Source organism: Papio anubis, chromosome 3, assembly GCF_008728515.1.
Source record: "Papio anubis isolate 15944 chromosome 3, Panubis1.0, whole genome shotgun sequence".
NCBI lineage: Eukaryota > Metazoa > Chordata > Mammalia > Primates > Cercopithecidae > Papio > Papio anubis.
The window spans coordinates 48,053,276-48,067,884 of NC_044978.1; the positions used below are offsets into that span (position 1 = coordinate 48,053,276).

Below are 14,609 nucleotides of genomic sequence, written 5' to 3' on the forward strand. Positions count from 1 at the left end.
TTCTATTTTTGCCTGCTGCCTTAGTTTGCTAGCTACTCATGGACTTCTGCATAAATCTCAATGATATAGGTCTCCTTTTAGGAAACAGCCAAAACTTACCCTTCTGATAAAAATGTCAGTATTATTTTAGACATGAAGGACAAACTATCAAAGAGAAAAATGAATTGACAAGGAAAACATCTTTTCTGCTAATTACTTTAACTGCTGTGTGTTTAGAGAAGTGCCACATGGTAAACACTTAGTGATTCTGATTGACTGGATGGTTGGTTGACTGATTAGCTGGCTAGCCAGATGTTGGATGGATGGCTGACTGGCTGGTCAGATGTTAGATGGTTGGCTGACTGGCTGATTGGTTGATCGGGTGGTTTTGTAAATGAAGGTGAGGGTGATAGATGAGCTTTGATTTTAAAGTCAAACAATTTTATTCAGATTCTGACTTACCTTTCACTAATTCTATGATATTGGACAATTTACTTAAGCTCTGTAAGCCTCAGTTAATTCTATTAAATAGTGTTTTTCTCATAGTTATTATAATATCAAAGGTGATAATGCATATATAGCTTTAATATGGCACCTAGGATATATTAACTGTTCACTAATATATGTTCACTATTTTAAAGAAAAGCAAGAAGCTTGAGTGCTTTTTCCAAAAGGAACAAAATTAGTGAAAGCAAATGATTAGTCTGTGTTTAAATGTTAACCCTCTTAATCTTAGTCCTTCTAATGTTTTACTACTACAGATACACATCTATTGCAGACCAGAAATAGATATACCTAAGAAGATAAAACATGTAGAAAACTCACATGCACATGAACAATTTTTTTTCTTGACTGATTAAAGTTTAATTTACTCACCACCCTATCCTTCTCCCAGTTTTCCTCATCACCCTCTGATTGCATTATTGCAGGGCTCATTAAGATGGTAATTTTCTCTGCCAAAAATGGGAAGAGAGTGATATATTATTTCTTGACATGGATCGTTGTGGTTACTCCGGTGTTTGCTTTATAATTATTTGCTAAACTGAACATTATGTTTTATGTATTTTTCTATATGCACCCTCACACTTAAACATGCATAAAGAAGGTAAAATTGCCATGTGAGAACGTGATGGAATAGAACAGACCAAAGTTAAACCAATGTTATGCCTATATGAGCAGATTGGAAGGAATATCCAAGCAATGAATCCTGATTATCAAAAAGAGGAGATTAAATTTATTCTAGCTACTCCAGATTGACTATCTCTGTGTCACAAATTGAGTGGCTAGAGTGACAAATTACTAAACTTTTTTTTTTTTTTTTTGGCTAGTATATGCACATATAACCTGCACTGTAGAACTATAGGGCAGGGTCTTTGTCACATGCCACTTGCTTAACACTAGGCATGAAGAACTTCTCTCTATGGCAAAACTCTTTTATAGACCTCAACTGGTAGAGCGCCCTTGCACAAATGCCACTACCCCATCTTTTCTAGTCATCATTGTTTGCATTCATGCCACATGTACATGATTTCAGAGCTAACTGCCCTGGTGTATTAAACAACATCAGAAATGAAGTCAAGAATTACAGATCTTTATTATTAACAAGCATGTTTTGGTTTTTCAGCGCCGACTGGGGGATGCAGCAAAGAAAGCCATCAGCAAACTCCAGGTCAGGACTATCAAGAAGGGTGACAAGGTAACAGCCTCTTTTCTTTTTGGTGAGGAGCTGTTCAAAAAAGCTTCTAACTTTTCTTACAGCCAGGGTGGAAGAGAGGAAAGGATGGCAAAGGGAAATATATGCTAACAGTTGTCCTATCAGTATATGTTATTATACTCTTCTTAATTAAACATAATTTAAAGTTTCTTATAAAATGCATATACTATGATAATAAAATAGTTGTATAGAAAATATGAGGGCTGGGCGCGGTGGCTCAAGCCTGTAATCCCAGCACTTTGGGAGGCTAAGACGGGCGGATCACGAGGTCAGGAGATGGAGACCATCCTGGCTAACACGGTGAAACCCCGTCTCTACTAAAAACTACAAAAAAAACTAGCCGGGCGCGGTGGCGGGTGCCTGTAGTCCCAGCTACTCAGGAGGCTGAGGCAGGAGAATGGCGTAAACCTGGGAGGCAGAGTTTGCAGTGAGCTGAGATCCGGCCACTGCACTCCAGCCTGGGCAACAGAGCGAGACTCCATCCCAAAAAAAAAAAAACTGATAAGTGTATAAAAAAATAGATGAAGCCAGAATGAAATTAGTACACAAATGGATTATCTAAAATATGTAATAGAAATGGGTCTCAAAATTAAGTTGGGGCTTTCTAGCAGCCAGTGCAAAGGAAACAATATTCAGCATTCAAGTAATATTTCATGAGTTTATTCCAGTGTCCCACAAGATAAAATCAAAATGGTTGTTCCTGATATTATGACCTGAGAAAGTTATTCATGAATCTTTGCAAGCAAGACAGCTTTCTGTGCTGAGCTATGTTCTCCACTCAAGTCTACAGTATAAATGCAGGAAGTATATTCAATCCCTCTGAAATCCAGTATTCAGAATCCCAAGGTTGACAGGTGGTGTGGCTCATGCCTATAATTCCAGCACTTTGGGAGGCCAAGGTAGGTAGATCACTTGAGGCCAGGAGTTCAAGACCAGCCTGGACAATGCAGCAAGACCCTGTCTCTATAAAAATTTTTTAAAAACCAAAACACAGAGCCCCGAATTCATTTCAATAGTCTCCTTCACTGTAGAATGGTATCATAAAGCCAGAAGCAATAGTATATCTTGAGGAGGAAAACAAAGCAGTCCTGCCCAGGTGTACGGGCTTCTGAGGGTCTTCCTTATTCCCTAGGCCAAGTTAGAGCAATGGATTACAATACATGGGTTTGGAGCTCCTTGGGGCAATGTAAGGGATTTACAACTCCACATATAAGCAGGTATTGTCTCTATTCTGAATAATTGATATATCTCACAAATTATGTGCTATTATTTTTCAAGTATATAAAAACGCCACTGGGCTTATAAGATAAAATTTATTTAAAGGCATTACTAAATTTAAAGTATATTTTAGTCAGTATGTTATTTCCCCTCAATCAGAGAGTAATAAAATTACAAGGACTATTACATAAGCATTATCTTATGAGGCATCAAAAGAGGTTTATATACTTGAAAAAAATTGGAACTACCATTTTGTGTTAATATTTATTTTATACACTAGATTCCAGAAGAATGGATAGATTAAATATCATTCAGGTGATTCACCATAAGCATTATTTCTCATGCTGAAAATTTAGATATGTTGCCTCTAATTATAATTAATAGCATTTTTAGTAATGTACTTTAGAAAGTGGTTTTCCTCACAAAAGCACTTGAAGCGGAACCTAGAAACAAAAAGTAGAGGTTGGAAGGAATGGAAACTAGTCCAAATGATGGTAACTTTGATTTAAAAACTGGCACCAGCACTACCGAAAGCTTTGCTCCAGGCAAGCTCTCCTTGGGTTTTGGCTTGGATATTTACACAAGAGATGAAGCTAAGAAAATAGGCTCATCTGTGCTTCCTCTGTTGCAGGAAACAGAGTCCGATTTTGACAACTGTGCAGTTTGTATTGAAGGGTACAAGCCCAATGACGTTGTCCGGATCCTGCCCTGCCGGTGAGTCACTAGGCTGCCTGCTTTTGATTGGGTTGTGTGTGTGGAGCATGCCTGCGTGGCCTCCCTGGCCCAGACCTGCCGGGCATAGTGCTGCCAGGTCAGTCTGCCTCAACATTTCCATGTTTCCATTGCAGACAACCCAGACATTCTTGTTTTTGTATAACCTTTGTCCTTGAAAACACTGTGTCATGAAATGTGTTTCTGATCCCCTATCCCCTTTGCATCAAAGGAAGTATACTACTATGAACTAGAACTTCATGATACAGAAATTTATGATGTGGTCACCAAGTACAAGTTTTCTTGAACAACAGATCTTTGATATTCAGAATCAATTCTGGCTTTTACCAGTACTATTTTAATTAAAATAATAAAAAATTAATTAAAATCTGAAAAAATTTTTGTGAATGATCATGAACAGTGTGGTAATTAGAATATGGTCAGAAGTAAGTAGGAAGCCAAGGACAGATACCGTGCCCTTTCTTTTCTTTTTTTTTTTTTTTAAACTAACAGAAAGAGAATGTGACACTCAAATTCCCACAAAATTCTTGCATCTAGAGGAGGATGCCAGGCATGGATAGTTGGGGAAACTCCCCAGGTGATTCTCATATAACCCTATTCCCTCTCCCTAATTGAAATTCACGAGAAGTTGTCTGAATTTTTAAATTGTTAAAATTAAATAAATTTAAATACTTAAATCTTTTAAAAGTCACATAAAATCCATCCTCCTTCACTGATAACCTTTTTTAGTGTTTTTTTTTCATCTGTGTAAATGTCCCAAAAATAAAAATGAAATTATGCCTTAGTGGGAGATTCTTCATTTAGAAAGACTGGCTTTCAATATTCTTAGATACTTTAGGCCAGGCACGGTGGCTCACACCCGTCATCCTAGTGCTTTGAGAGGCCAAGACAGGAGGATTGCTTGAGACCACGATTTCAAGAACAGCCTGGGCAATAAAGCAAGACTCTGTCTTTCCAAAAAAAAAAAGTAAAAATTAGCTGAACATGGTGGTACTTGGGACATGGTGGCACTGGCCTATAATCCTGGCTACTCAGGAGGGTGAGGTGGGAGGATCCCTTAAGCCCAGGAGTTCAAGGTTATACCGAGCAATGATCATACCACTACACTCCAGTGATCACACCAGTGCACTGGGCGACAGCAAGACCTTGTCTCAAAAAAAAAAGACAGTTCTTAGAGACTTTAAAAGTAAAGTAGGAAAACATATACCACAAAGATATAAGACAATTTACATATTCATAAAGCAATGCAAACTTAAGGACTGTTTACTAGAACTACAAAAGAAACAAAAATTACTTTAGAGGAATGGCTTAATAATCCCAAAATGACAAAGAGTGGACCAAAAAAGAAGTGACAGGATACTAAAATTGATGCATAAACTCCCAAGGGAAACAGACCTTGGTTGAAATATGCATAGGCAAATTGATCATTAGGAAAACAGGCGTTAGGGAAGTACATCCTGGTGGCCCCAGCCAAAGCCTTCAATTGTGATTCACTTTCCCTTAGTTTGTAGACACCTTTCTCTGAGACGAAATCATCAACAGAGATAACTGAAGATTTGGTAGTTTCCTTCATATGAGGATTTGCTATGTAAGTTCTTTCTAGTTATTACATACACTTAGTGTTTACTCAGTGATTTCCAGAAACACGGGCAGACAGATGCAGTATGTGAACTACAGAATGCCTCTTGGAGCAACATCTTGTATCTCTGCAGTATTTTATTAAAGGTTTTATAAAGCGTCTTAGGCCGGGCGCGGTGGCTCACGCTTGTAATCCCAGCACTTTGGGAGGTCGAGGCAGGCGGATCACTAGGTCAGGAGATCAAGACCATCCTGGCAAACATGGTGAAACCCCGTCTCTACTAAAAAAAAATACAAAAAAATTAGCCAGGCGTGGTGGTGGGCACCTGTAGTCCCAGCTACTCGGGAGGCTGAGGCAGGAAAATGGCATGAACCCAGGGGGGCGGAGCTTGCAGTACGCGGACATCATGCCACTGCACTCCAGCCTGGGTGACAAAGCAAGACTCTGTCTCAAAAAAATAAATTAATTAAAAATAATAATAATAAAACCTCTTAGATATAAGCAAATAAAGTGCTTTCCTTTATCTTTTTCTTGAAGATTATTTAGAGCCCTATGTGATTACTACTAATAAAAAAAATTCAGAGCCGATTAAAGTTAAATATCTGCATTCTTCTGAAAAATCCAAAGATATTTACAAATGTAAATTAAGAAAATCTGTTTTAAAAATTATATATATAGTATTACTTTAGCTCTACAATTCATACAGTATAAAATAGTTTATTCACTTAAAGCTCTCTCATAAATAAACTTCTTGTTACTACATATATATATATATAACTGCTAGAGATTGCATAATATCCAAGTCATAGATGTACCACAATTTAATTTTCCATATCCTTATTTGGGAACATTTTTGGCTGAGTTCAATTTTTATTTATGACAGATTGCGTTGTTTTAACAGTGTTTAGATTTTCATGATGTATTATTCCAGATCTCCTTTTATATTGTAATTTTTTGGAAATATTAACCAAAAAATAGCATTTTAATATTTACCACAGAAAATAAAACCTTAGGGATTTTAATATACATTAGCCCTTGCTCTTGGCTAGTTTAGTTTGGCTTCAGGCTCCTCCTTGTTTAAATGATTATTTGATTCTTATCTCATTCCTTGATTTTGTTTCATGTTCCTTACTGTCCATCTACTATTATTTCCATACTAGGAACCCTGCTTTAAATAACAAAATGCATTTGAGCATTTTCAAATACAGCTACAGTTAATTACTGTTTGATCTTATACTAGTCACACATATCTATTCTGAATAGCTCATACATTTTTTCCTTGTAGATTTTAAAATCAAGGTATTTTTATGCTTGTTGCTGTTTTCTGCCAGACAGTTTGCACTAATGGATATTATCAAACAAATGCATTGGCGTTTGCTTTTTGCTACATAATTTTCTCTGGGGTATTATTAAGCCTTTGCTCCTATGAACTTCATAGACTCTCCTTCCCATTATTTCCAGGCTGATTCATCCACAGACTTCTTTGCATCTCCTTGGCATAAAAACTGTTTCAAAAAATGTTCCAGTTTATCATCTCCCTTCACTCACTTTTTTCTGTGGTCTCATAACTCCTGACATTCTTGGTGCATCTCTTCACTGTTGTTTTCATTTAGGATGTCTTTCCAAATTATACTCTTGTGCCACAACTTTTTCAAAATCATTGTATTGCTTGTCTCTTTCTGAGACCCATGAACAAATTATGATGAATTATTAATAAATGCCTTCCTCTCTTTATTTGTCATAGCGATTACTAAAGTCATGCACATACACACCTACCATTTCTTCCCCTTCATCCTTTCTTCATCCAGTCCCTCTCTAGCATGTGAAGGTGAGGCCCCTGAGAGTGAGCCTGGATGTGTACATCTACCATAAGCAACAGACCCCCTCAGCCCACAAAACAGCTCAGCCTCAGACAAGCCTAACTTCTGTGGTTTAGATTTGATCCTCTACACCACTGGGACATTACTCGAGACACTTTGGTTTTGCTACCTCATACGTATGCCAAAATATGCATTATGCTATATTTTAGGGGTGGTTTTTGTATCTAAGGTTAGTATTTGTGATTATGATTTCTAGCCACAAAAGATGTTTCATTTTATTATCTTCTCTTGCACAGAGAGTAAGTTAGCCTCTCTGATTCTTCCATGGCTTTTATCTCATGGTGTCCCTCCTGTTCTTCAGGGATTATTCATTTCAGCCTGTTGAGCTTCTCAATTTCAAACACACAGTGTCTCAGAAAAAATATGAATTTCTTAGGCAGGCCAGAAGTCCTTATTTGCCATTGTTTCAAACCAAAGCAACAGATACACTGTTTCCCTACATTCCTATGAAATTCTCTTCTATCTCTAATTTATCCCTATAGCATTATCACCAATTAGGGAAGATACTAGTTTCTACTACTGTTTTTTTCTTTGATTTTTGCAAACTCTCCTCCACAACAGATGAAAAATGTAAACCCTGTCTAGTAATACACTTTTAGTACCTAAATGCTTCATTTGGAACAAAAAACATTTTGTAGCAACTGTATGCCAGCAACAGTGGAAATCCCCAGCCATGAGAAGACAAATGGCATGATGCATGCTCTAAAGGAAATAGGCTAGTGGGAGAGAAAGGAATTTAAATAAGCATTCATGATAGAGAATGGTATGTGTAACAATAATAACACAATGTATTAAAATTTTGGAGGAATTAATACCAGGCACAAGGAAGTTAAGAAAGATTCCACAGAAAAAAAAAGTAATGTTTTCATATTTTCTAACAATGGTTTATATCGTCCATTGCATCCTCATTCTAGAAAATTTGTAAAATGGGTAAATATTTAAATATCTGCCTAACTCCTTCATGCAGGTAACTACTGCTATCATTGTTATATATCGTCGTCTTTTTGTTTCTTATGCTTATTTTGCAACTTTAAGATACTATTGTCAATATCATTTACTATTCTGTTCTTTTCACATACATTGTAAGAATGTGCTAGAAATGGTATTAGATTATTGGAGGTCTTTTTTAGATTATTTGTGGCTCATTTTGACTTTCCTTTGGCCTTTGATACTATTGACAGAAGCTGATTAAACTCTAAGGTGCATATACCGACCAAAGACCCTGGGATGTTGGTGCTTATATAAAACTCACTCTTCAAAGATCAGGGTCTTTTTCTGGCCCAATCAGAATTTTCTACTGAGATAAAACAGGGAGGTGTCCTGGCCCCCTTTAGCTTATTTTATAATATCCTTTGATGAGTTCTTTGCATGTCACCATCCCGCCGCACTACAGAAGACAGAGAAAAGCAGCTTCTCGTCTTTAAATAGTTAGTTTGATTATGTGGTGTGTAGGGGCAGCATGTCCCGCTGGGTTATTATTGTCAGAGCTGGATTACAAACAAAATTCTCTAAAACTCATGTTATCATCTTTGGTAGATGCTTCCCAACTTTTAACTTGTTCATAAACAAATTACAAGTTTAGTATATATAGCCCAAAAATCCAAATGCAAAATGCTCCATATCTGAAACTTTTGGAGCACCATGATGGTCAAGGGAAATGCTCATTGGAGCGTTTTGAATTTAGGCTATTTGGATTTGGGAAAATGCACACATTCCAGAATCTGAAAAAAAAATCCAAAACACTTCTGGCCCCAAGCATCCCGGATAAAGGATGTTCAACCCATACTGCATATAGTTCCATTTTGTAAATAGTGTTTCTCAGAGGATACGCCAAGAAGCAGTGTCGTCAATCCCACCTGGACTTAAATGAGGTCTTATTTGGGAGCAGGGGGAGATGGTGGAATCAAATAAATACCTAACAACACCTATCCTAAAATAGTTCTTGTGGAAAAGCGTTGCACTGCTGCTGTTTAGCATCTGCACATTGAAGCAGATTCCAGCATTAGAGAGCAGCGCTGACTTCTCTGAGCAGCGCCTGAGGCGGGCTCCATCAGTGGCTCTGCAGGCCCAGGTTTTGCAGGCCTGTCTTTACAGCAGAAGTTAGTTTTGCCTGAGCAAGGTTACCTGTTAGATCAGATAATCCTGGAGCTGTGTGGGGGTTGTGTGTATGTGTGGTGTTTGTTTTTCAGTTTTTTTATTTGTTTGTTTGTTTTTTGGTAAAATGTATATAACGTAAAATTTACCTTTTTAATCATATTTAAATATACAATTCAGTGACATTAAGTACATTCGCCTTGCTGTGAAACCATCACCACTGTCCATCTCTAGAATGTCTCATCCTCCAACATGAAACTCTGAATTCACTAAACAGCAATTCTTCATTCCCCTAGTCTGGAATTTTGTGCACATTTTATTTTTAATTTGGGCTTTACTTTTGTTAACAGAAGAAAATGTCAATGAAGGAACTTAGATTTGATTCAAGAATGCAATTAAAGTTGGCTAACTAGAAATTGGTATTTACACACTCAAAACCCTGACAAAGTGATAATGTTATACATTTATATTATAGAAATTGGTATTTACACACTCAAAACCCTGACAAAGTGATAATGTTATACATTTATATTATTATAGAAATTGGTATTTATACACTGAAAACCCTGACAAAGTGATAATTTTATACATTTATATTATTGTTATTGTTACAATACTCAGATGATACTATTCTTGTCATTATCAATGGTACTGCTCTGGTTTCTGTGACCATTGCTAACATCATTCCCACCATTGCTTCTTCCCTGACTTTCTGCAGTAGGCTTCTCACCAGTCTCCCTCCTTCTACTCCTGCTTTTTAATTATGCATTCTGATAAGTCTATTTTTAATTGTCAAGCTAGATTAGCTGGCTTTAGGTACTTTTACAGCAAGTACAACTTCAGACTCATTAAGTATAACAGAAGGGTGACTAAAAAATTATTCTTCAAGAAGACTAATTGGAATGTAATTAGGTCCTTCTGTTTTTCTAAAATGTACTCCTGAAACAAGGTAAATTCACAAGAAAACTAAAAACATGCACTATTTCATATTAACTGCCTACAGGAGATTTGGGTTGGCTGGTGCAGTTGCCATGGTTTTTATTGGTGATTAAGAAGCAATCTTAGCAAACTTGCCATTGTGTCTCATTTGGATTTTGCACTCTGACTTCTTCGTGGGGACTCACCAGAATAATTCATGTGTGGAATAAACTGTATTTCTCTCAAGCAAGGGGAATGTTTTTATATTCTAGATATGCAACTGTGTTCTAGACTTTTTCTGTTTGTTGACAGAAATCTAAGAGGCAAATTTGTGGCCTACCTAATAGCCAAAAGGTGTTTTTTAGCCCCATCTCTTACTCTGTTTTATGTCTCTATTCTTATTATTTTTTTTCTTCATTTGCTTTTACAATGTATTCTTGGATACTTGCATCTTCCAGTCACTCTAAGTTTTTTTGAATCTGGTGTACCCCAAAACTGGGGCTTAGCTCAGGAGGGTTCTTGGCTTCACTCAGGAAAGAATTCAAGAGCAAGCTGACAGTGGCAGAAAGCAAGTTCTATTAGAGCCACAGCGTACAGCAAAATGGCTGCTCCATAGACAGAGCCGGGCTATGCCGTAGGCACAGTGGCCCAGAGTAGCACTCATAGATTGCCAGCTAGCTATATTTATACCCACTTTTAAATAGATGCTAAATAAGGGGTAGGTTATTCATGAACTTTCCGGAAAATGAGCAGGGAGTTCTCAGAACTAGATAAGGTCATTTCCAGATCATTGCCATGGCATCATTTATAGACTATCAACTAGAGGTTGCCCTTGTTGCCGTCTTGGTCCTAGCTAGTTTTGGCCAGTTTCTTGGCTACATCCTGGTTTGATCAAGAGGGTCTTGACCATGGCTCAGAAAACAAGTCTTGCTGATCTCCTACTTCATTTTCTAGAATAAACATGTGTTTTCCATGTCTTCCAAAAGTTTGTCAGCATCATTTTTAATTAATATATAATATCCCATGTGCCATAATTGCCTATTTTTGGACACCTAAATAGTTACACACATACACATACACACACACTTCTTCTGCCATTATAAATAAGGCTGTGATAAGTAGCTCTGTGTCTAGACCTTAGTTCACATTTTAGATTAGTTCCTTGTTTCTAAGGTTATACATTTAAATTGCCAAATTATATTCCATAAAGTAGTATACAAGGAGCTTTCCAGACAGAGCTAAGAACATTCCAAGCAAAGGTAACTGTGGTGACCTGGAATTGTTAGAGTGTGATGCTTGTGTTGGCCATGGGGCTGGAGAGGAGGCACCCCAGATCCTTCAGGGCCCAAATGTCTGGGCTCAGGGGCCTGGATTACAACCAAGTGCTGGAGGACCCACTGTGAGGGGTTTAATTTGTGCTTTATACACAACACACTGGCAGCAGTATGCAGCATGGTTAAGAGGGATCTGACTGGCGTCAGACGGACCGGTGAGGAGACTGTTGCAAAGTCCAGGTAGGAAATACTAGAAGTCTGAATTGGAGTGCTGGCACTGTGACATAGAGAGGTAGACGTATTCAAGAGAGATTCAGGGGTAAACCAGATGACTCAATGTTTGGAATAATTGAAAATGGCTGCCTGTTTCTCTGGTAGGCAGCTGATGGATACATATATATTTGCTTGCATTTAAAACATGCTCATGTCCATTTGAATTCTAAACAGAAAAAAATATATATATAGCAGCTTGCAAACTATCACTCAAAAACCATAACACGAAAAACAGATTTCAAGCACTGAAATGAATTTCATCACTCAAACACACACGCATGCACGTACACACACACACACACACACAAACACACAAACTCCACTTGAGGATCAGCCTTGGCTTATCTTTTTAAGCCTTTCTTCAGAGTTATCCGGTCCCAAAGCACTCTCACAACCCGGTCTCAGAAGCAAAGCTCCATTCTAAATAAATAACTGATTCTATTTGTAAACACTGTGTTACCCTTCCTCTTTCTCTTCTTTCCTTTTAGGAATAAGGTTAAATTTCTGTATCAGTTCCAGAGCTCCCCTTTGTAATTTGGAACATAGAATACATTATACTGTTTACTTTTTTAAAAATTTGCAATGTAAGGCTATACTTTTCCAAAGAGCAGAACATAACTAAAAGCATTAGTGTTGAAAGAGATGAAGTGGAAATGTATTAAACAGTTTCATACGAGACCAAAAATTAAAAAACAGAATAAATGGTTCCTGATACAGAGCAGTAATGGTGAAAGGAGAAATAAAGTTTGTACGTATAAATTGTGGCAATAGATACCCTAACTTACAAAGGGATTTCTAATGACATTTGAGTATCTGAGTCAGACAGAAGAACCTAAAAGGGATAGACCTTGAGACTTGGAAAAGGACTTTTTTGAGGGCTGTTGAAAAGTCAAAACCCAAATATGGTCTACCAGTTTTAATGAATTAGTTGTTATTTTGTACCATGTGTCAACAATTGACACAACAATCATAAATCATCCCTGTCCCTCTAACCAGACAGACAGCTGCTTTTCTGTCTCAGTTAATAGGACTGATGTATATTTTTAACATGGACCTCATTATTAGTTGACTCTTCAAGTATATTCTGTGAACTCCTGTCCCCAAGGACAGGGGCATTTTTCCCCTGCCAGAGAAGCAACACTAGGAGACATTTAGTGTAAAGCACATGAGAAATAGTAGGGAAATCCATTGGTAAGGCTTTCTAAACATGCACAGACTCTAAGGCTCACAGTGACTTGCCTGCCTCCTTCAAATTGATTTAGTGAGGTTTACTGAGCTAATGTAGGTGACAGCACAGTGCCCACACCAAAAATGTCTTATGAACAGTGTCTTGAGTCTGACAGGCCTCAGAAGGTTGTCTGTTTGTTATGTCCTACAGAGCTTTCTTATCCTCATTGGACGGAAAGCCCCCTGGTAGTTCATAGCCTCCTTGCTTCTCCCTAAACTCAGATATAGGATTCACATCTTGGATCCTTCAAGACAACCGAGGCAAAATCAAAGTTGGGCTCTGATACTCATTTGTGAAATTCCCTCTTTGGGGGGCTGGGGCAGCCTCTCATTCACTCTCCCTGCCAGGGATGACATGATCATAATAAATAGCATAACATGAGGAAGAATTATGTTTAAAAATAAAAGTGAACATCATTTTAATATTTGAAAACTTAGCATTACCATCAAGTTTTACTGAAATCACTGAAAAAAGGCACTAGTCCCTTAACATTTTTAAACCCAGGGATCAGTCTGATTTTAAGATGAGTCAAATGAATTGAATGTATAGACAGAAAATTCCAAGCTCTTTATGAGTAAAAAAAAAAAAAAGTTTACAGAATGCTGTACTGTGATGAGGATTCCGATTATGAGTCCTATAACTCGTGAAGTCAAAAACAAAAGTGCACTTTCTAGCCAGGCAGAAATGGCCTGTCCTGATTTTACCCTGCCGTGCCTGTTACATAGGCTTGATTAGGAACAGATTTTTTCTAAGTTCCTTTGTTTTAAAACAGAGCAATGGATATTAGCTGATTTCCATAGGATTTGACTTACTCTTTTATGCCCATGTTATGAATTGGTCAATCTATTTATAGCTGTTTATAAATGTGTTTTTTAAAAATAACTTTCAAGGTTTCACTGTTAATTGTGCAAAATGTCAAAAACAGAGAAAAGTACAAAGAAGTAAACAAAAATAATCTGACCACCCAGAAATAATCATCATTAATATTGGCAGAGTTAATTTTTATAATACACATATATTAATTTTTTTTTTTTTTTTCAGACAGAGTCTCACTCTGTCACCCAGGCTGGAGTACAGTGACCCGATCTCAGCTCACTGCAAGCTCCGCCTCCCGGGTTTACGCCATTCTCCTGCCTCAGCCTCTCGAGTAGCTGGGACTACAGGCGCCTGCCACCTCACCCGGCTAGTTTTTTGATTTTTTAGTAGAGATGGGGTTTCACCGTGTTAGCCAGGATGGTCTCGATCTCCTGACCTCATGATCCGCCTGTCTCGGCCTCCCAAAGTGCTGGGATTACAGGCTTGAGCCACCACGCCCGGCCCATATATTAATATTTTTATGTTTTTAAACATTGTAGAGTCAAGCAATTAATATTGTTTTTCTTCTACTTTCTCATTCAACAATAAAAAGCATTTTTTAAAAACTTTAGAAATTATTTTAAATTTTTTGGCTGGGTGCAGTGGCTCACACCTGTAATCCCAGCACTTTGGGAGGCCAAGGCAGGCGGATCACTTAAGGTCAGGAGTTCAAGACAGGCCTGGCCAACATAATGAAACCCTGTCTCTACTAAAAATACAAAAATTAGATGGGCATTGTGCCAGGTGCCTGTAATCCCAACTACTCGGGAAGCTGAGGCAAGAGAATCACTTGAACCTGGGAGGTGGAGGTTGCAGTGAGCCAAGATCGCACCATTGCACTCCAGTCTGGACAACAAAGCAATAC

The 14,609-nt window shown here is 37.7% G+C and overlaps 1 protein-coding gene across 1 annotated transcript in view; it reads left to right on the forward strand.

Moving 5' to 3' along the window:
• RNF150 (ring finger protein 150) overlaps positions 1-14,609 on the forward strand; it is a 282,172-nt gene that overhangs the window by 200,185 nt on the left and 67,378 nt on the right. Inside the window, exons 3-4 of the mRNA XM_017959069.3 lie at positions 1,604-1,675; positions 3,543-3,625. Coding sequence (XP_017814558.1) covers positions 1,604-1,675; positions 3,543-3,625 — 155 coding nt within the window. The remainder of the gene's footprint in view (positions 1-1,603; positions 1,676-3,542; positions 3,626-14,609) is intronic.